The 6,000-nt window shown below is 41.1% G+C and overlaps 1 protein-coding gene across 1 annotated transcript in view; it reads left to right on the plus strand.

Annotated features, from left to right (window-relative positions):
• Positions 1–3,366, plus strand: part of LOC147710752 (ATPase family AAA domain-containing protein 3-A) — a 554,267-nt gene extending 550,901 nt beyond the window's left edge. The window contains exon 16 of the mRNA XM_086921474.1: positions 2,856–3,366. Coding sequence (XP_086777600.1) covers positions 2,856–3,035 — 180 coding nt within the window. The 3' untranslated portion in view covers positions 3,036–3,366. The remainder of the gene's footprint in view (positions 1–2,855) is intronic.
• Positions 3,367–6,000: the final 2,634 nt, after the last annotated feature.

The following is a 6,000-nucleotide window of genomic DNA, read 5'->3' on the forward strand; positions in this document are numbered from 1 at the left end:
AGCCTAGGCAATTGATCAGTTAGAGAGACCTCCGAGATTATTTGTAAAAACCTGAAAATCACAAAACCAAGCAAAAAAAAAAAAGTCTATTTCTTCTCACATGTCAATGCCATGTGCCCCGAGAAAGCTTGTATATATGCTAGTTGAAGCAGTACTATGGCTTCGAAGAAGCGGACTAGTTTGCCAAATATACTCAGCATTTCGTCCAGCCCGTAATTATAAATGGCAATGTTGAAGAGAAAATTTACTCCATTGATGAAACAAAACTTGTATCTGTTGCTTCATTTTTACCTTCCAATTGGATAACTCATCTAGATTGGTATTTAAATATTGTTCTGTCAGTGTTGTTTCAAAAAGCTGTTTGTAACAACAGCCACATGTATTGGAAAACAGCGAAAACTGTTTATTGGTTCTTTTGCTGGATGAATAAATGAGGCAATCTTTGCAATTCAGCCCTCGTTTTTGTCAACTTTTCTGCCTCATTGTCATATGAGCTAAGAGAACTCACAGGTGTTCCATTTTTTTCTGAGCCCTGCTTCAATGGCAGAAATGTTCCTTCACAACTTGTATATTAGGAGTGATCCTAAATTCTAAACAGGCTAAATGAAAACCTTCAGTTTCTCCGCTGACCCCGCCTAACGATTTCTAGGATTTAAACATCAGAACATTAAACAAAAATGCAAAAACATGCATTTATATCAAGCAGATACACAAATGAGTAAATAGTTTATTTATTTCCAGTAGTGTCTGCCGTCAGGGGGAAATGTGGTGACGCAGCGCTGGGGTAGGCAGCGCAGAAGGGGGTGAGGCCGCGTGGGGCCCAAGAAGGAGGGATTGAGATGATTTTAAAAAACGTACCTGCTGGTGTTCTGCTCGCCATCTTCTCCTCCTCTGAGCACAGGCTAACTCTCCGAGCTTCCCCTGCGGCCAATCCAGACGCTTCTTTCACCATGAGAGCAGTTTAGAGATTGGGTGGAGTTTACTGGTTTTGTGCTCCAGTGGGACCTTGTGAGCCTGTGCTTGCTGATCTCTCCACACAGGAACACAGCTGTGTTGGAAAGATGTTAGTGCGCATGACTGTTTGGTCCGTCCTGAGATGGCCGGCCAAACCATCATGAGCCCTGACAGCAGGGCCCACCACTCCTCCTTCCCCAGCTGCAGTGTTGTGGCCCCACCCCCAAGACTCAACCGCAGAACGAAAAATAAAATGATCTGCAGTTAGATCATTTTGTTTTTCGTTTGTCTCTGCGGGCAGTTTGGCAACACTCCTTCGCAATAGCTGAAGAGCCGCTGCTGCTTATTTCACGAACAAAAAATGTGGAGCTCGAAATTTTAATGGGATGGTTTTCAATTCTAATAATTTAGCATTGTCCCTAAAAGATTAGACAGTATGCTAGACTCTAGCATATCATGTTCTCTTTTTTTGCTCCTAATGCATGCTCTTTTTTTAGGTTAAATCACTATTATTTATAAGAAAAATTTTTGGAGCACACGGATCGTGTCTCGCTGAGCTCAATACAGAGGATTAGACGCCGCCTGAACCGAAGGCTCGCGATTCACTCGCGGAAATTCTGACAGCGTTGCAACCGACATTAGCTCCATATTGGAACTCGATTAAACACATCCCCCAAATAACTTGTGCACACCCTTCTTGGCAAACATTTGGCCAATGTCCGGTTTTTCATTCACAGTTTGTGCTCTCATCCAAGCTATGAGGTCCTGATGAGAACCCCACGAATTTGTTAGGGGTTCGAAATGCGTAGACCATTCTATTACACCATACGATTGTTAAATTCAAATAGTGTCTTTGTGAATTTCTAAAAATAGGTCGATTTTTTTCCCAAAGTTTTTCTCTATGGTGCCCCCCTTCCTTTGAAAAAATTATTTTGTGACATTCCAAACTGTATATATTGTCCTGAGTATGTATGATGTGTATGAGAGAGTGACTTATGAATGTAAGTGTTGATCAACTTTGTATGATTGTATACTCTTCTACTAAATGTTTTTTCATCATTGTTTGTTTTATGAAAATGTCATTTTTATGAATATTGTACCCTGTATTGTTTGTTTTCTAAATTGTGTTGAATTTTTGGTAAACTTTAAACCAACTAATTCTTTTAAAAAAACTTTCTTATAAATAAAAGTGATTTAATCTGTGAACTGTGTCACTACCCTGCACTTAGTTTAATTCTTTGCGCGTAGGAAACTGAAGTCAAATAGAGGTCTCAGTACTGGCTCTTGTGTTGTTTTGTAGTGCTAATGAGGCTTGGCCTTACTGTGGGAAGCCCACACCCAGTGTTGTTGTTTCACTCTTTTTTTAGGTGCATACCAATGCTGCTTCAGTTGAGGACACCATTCGTCCATATTGGATTCTGTTTGGTGTACTGCCAATGCTCTTATGACTCAAGAAACTAAACTAAATGTATAGATTCCAATGTCTAATTCCTTCTTATTTAAGTATATGCACTTTGTTAAATCTGCTAATATTTAATTTTCCGAACAGTCGCATGGGGGTCCGCTAACCACATGTTAGGAACCACTGGTGTATATGATTGAATACAGCTTTTGGCTAAAGTGGGATTGTGTAAGCGGGGCATCATTATATACTGTCCCGACTTCAATGGGATGTTTATATTAAAGAAAAAGAGTCTTATTTCATTCCAGCTGCTTGGGTTAGAGACAAAAATATACGTGATTTTGAGGGTTTGGTGAGTTGTGATACTGCCCTCAATATATCAACATGATGCAATGGTGTAAAAGTCGTACGCAGCAGTTCAGAATGAGAGACTTGTGATTGTGAACTATGCTTCCTGTTTTTAGAAGACAACTGAAATCTTTCTCTGCCCCATCCACAGGCTGCTGCTTACGCCTCCGAAGATGGCGTCCTGACAGAGGCCATGATTGATGCCCGCGTTGCTGATGCGGTGCGACAGCACCAGCAGAAGATGACGTGGCTGAAGGCTGAGGGCAAAGATGCCAGTACGGACCCTGGCAAAAATCCACTGCAGCCACTGCTGGAAGGAACGCCTGTCTGAGGTGGACTTGTAGAGAAGAAGCACGGGGTTAGAACAAGGCACCTGTTGGAGGACGGTGTGGAAACTGGAAATTCCCACAAGCTACAACACGCTCGAAACAACCTGTACTGTGGCGTGGAGGACCACACCCCTACATGCACCAACATGACAAGCTGTAGACCACGAACCACCAACGTGCCATGCTGCCGCAGCCTCCGATCCAAATCCTCATTCCGAACTTGTTTACTTTCTCTTTTTTATAATAATATATTTGTAGGTCACGAATGACGTTGACGCTGATGATTGTTTTAAATTTGGACGAGGCTGCTGCATTAAAGGAATATGAATCTCAGCTAGCCTGCCTCTGCTAATTGGTGTGGCCTTTCCTAAGCATAGCAGGATACCTGATATCAAAGCGGTCTCTTCCGTCGGAGGTTTCGCATTCGAAGTGGGGGGTGGCGGAGGGGTTGGAGAGTAACATTTATTAAAAAAACAAAGTCTATTAACCAAATTTAATCAACACATCTGACCTTAAACTCACTAATTATATTAATACAGCACGGATTTTAAAATTAGTCCGAGTATCTTTTCTAGAATTTTATTCGTGCTCTTCATTATAAAAACAGTTGCTTCTGAAAACAATTTTACACTATACTTTTATAATAAAGGACTCTGGTATTTCGCTCTTATTTCTTCAGACGTTGAGAATTTTAGCAATAAACGTGCGAGATTGTTAGCTACTTTCTGTGCATATTTACAGTTCTCTTTTGAACTGACAGAGTTGATTCATAGCCTAGATTGAATGTGGTGACACAAGTTCCTCCTGACCATCAGCTGTAGTCGGCGAATGTGCTTGATCAGCGCTTTATTAGATAATCAAAACCATTTTGTGACCATTTAACCAACTGAACCCATCATATGAGTCTGCTCTTTTGGGGGTCTTTGAGTGGTTTTAAGAGTAGAGCTTTTAGGGCATCATTCCAAGGTAGAGGGGCTTCTCAGAGCCCCCGCTAATAATAAGTTAAACAGTTCTTTCCATATTGGGACTGTTAATTATTTCCCTACTTTATAAAATTCCCCAGGAAGAGCTTCAGGGTCTGCTGCCTTTCTATTCTGGGATTTATTAATTTGTGAATTGATTTCCTAACCACTCGCGCCTTCCAAGCTAGCAATTTACCACAGTTTTCCCCATATTCAAATTGTGCAAGCTTGCTAACAACCACCTTGCTCTAACTCTGCGCTCAATGACCTGAACGTACGTTGCCCATTTTTCTGCCAACCTCTCTTTAGCTGCTTCTGTACCAACTCACGAGGCACAACAAGAAGTTCCCTTTCCATTGCCTTTAACTCTTCTTCAAGACCCCCTATCCTCCTCTCATAGTTTCCTTGACCTAATAAATCCTTGCTTGCACAAGAACCCACGGACACTGCCTTGTATGAATCCCAAACTATTCTCATAGGAGCCGAACCCAAGTTGACACTGAAATAAAACCTACTCTTCTCTTTTAATGCGTGTTAGGTCCAAGTCTGACAACAACACCCTATCCATAGTCCACTTGGAGCTAATCTTCGCATTAGAGAACCTGATCTCTAACAGAACATCAGCTTAATCGGAACAGTGGACCAGGATATGCCTAACCTCTTTAACATAGGTGATCAGTAACTTCTCAATTAAAAAAATATTCAATCCTGCTAGAACTCTGGTGTTTACTGCTATAAAAGGTATACCCTCTCTTGACCTCAGCCTTTTTTCGCCACACATCACACAAATTCAAGTCTAATATCAAATTATTAAAACACGTCCTTGCTTTGATGTGCCCTACTACCCTTCTATGTGATGAGCTATCCAGCACTTCCTCCAAAAATACATTGAAATCGCCTCCCATCACTGTGGGGGAGGAGCAACCAACAGATTTTCCTCTAGATTGTGTTGGGGAAAAACAGTCTCAATTTGGGCCATAGTAGCTCCCACATGTAAATCTAGATTGCCCAAAAGTCAAACTACCTATAACCCACCAACCCTAGCAGTCTCTTTATTAAATTTTGATTCTAGGATGTTTGCTGGCATTTTAGCATATAGGCTTTCCTTGGTTGTCCACAAAGTAGCGCACCCGGATCAGAAGAGTTTTGTGCCAGGTCTGCTTTGCATGATTTGATACATAAATGATTTCTGCAATAGATCTGGCAGCTTTAAATTTATATCACTAAGCCATTGTTACCATCGATGGTGCTAAGGTGTTTTTGATAGGGTGCGCTGGGCCCTTTTGTGGGAGGTGCTGAAGGTTTTCGGGCTCACCTCTGGGTTCATCAACGCTGTTAATGCCCGATATACAGCACAGTGAGCTCAGATCCTGGTTAATGTGGGCTTGACCAGGAAAGTTAACATCTTGAGAGAGACACACCAGGGTTGTCTATTATCACCGCTGTGTGTATATATATATATATATATACATATATATATATATATCATACAAAGAAGTTCCAATATCGTACGCTCTCAGGAATCAAAACACAGTCCAAAGGTGAGATAGAACCTTGGTTTATTCACACAACGCGTTTCGGCGACTTGCCTTGATCACGTGTGACAAAGAATGTGAAAAAAGTGTGCCATTTACAATCAAGATACGTCAAAACAAAAGTAGGACTATGCACAAATAAACATTTCGCGTCGAACATTTTGGAGTAGTTTACTTTAGCATGGAAGCATACAAAATTGCTGGCATTAATCATCTTATAACTCGTATTGGTTAAGAAATGCACATATGCGGCAATAATTCATCATACCACATAATCCCACACATACTGGGTATTAATAGTGTGAAACCCCTGTCCGCTGTGCTAACCCAAATTAGGACTATACACAGATAAACATATCACGTCGGCCATTTTAGAGTGGTCAAGTTCAGCATGGAAGCATACAATATTGCTGGCATTGAACATCTTGTATCTCATGTTGGTTACGAAATACACATATGCAGCAATAATT

Source organism: Lissotriton vulgaris, chromosome 5 (genome assembly GCF_964263255.1).
Source record: "Lissotriton vulgaris chromosome 5, aLisVul1.2, whole genome shotgun sequence".
NCBI classification, from domain to species: domain Eukaryota; kingdom Metazoa; phylum Chordata; class Amphibia; order Caudata; family Salamandridae; genus Lissotriton; species Lissotriton vulgaris.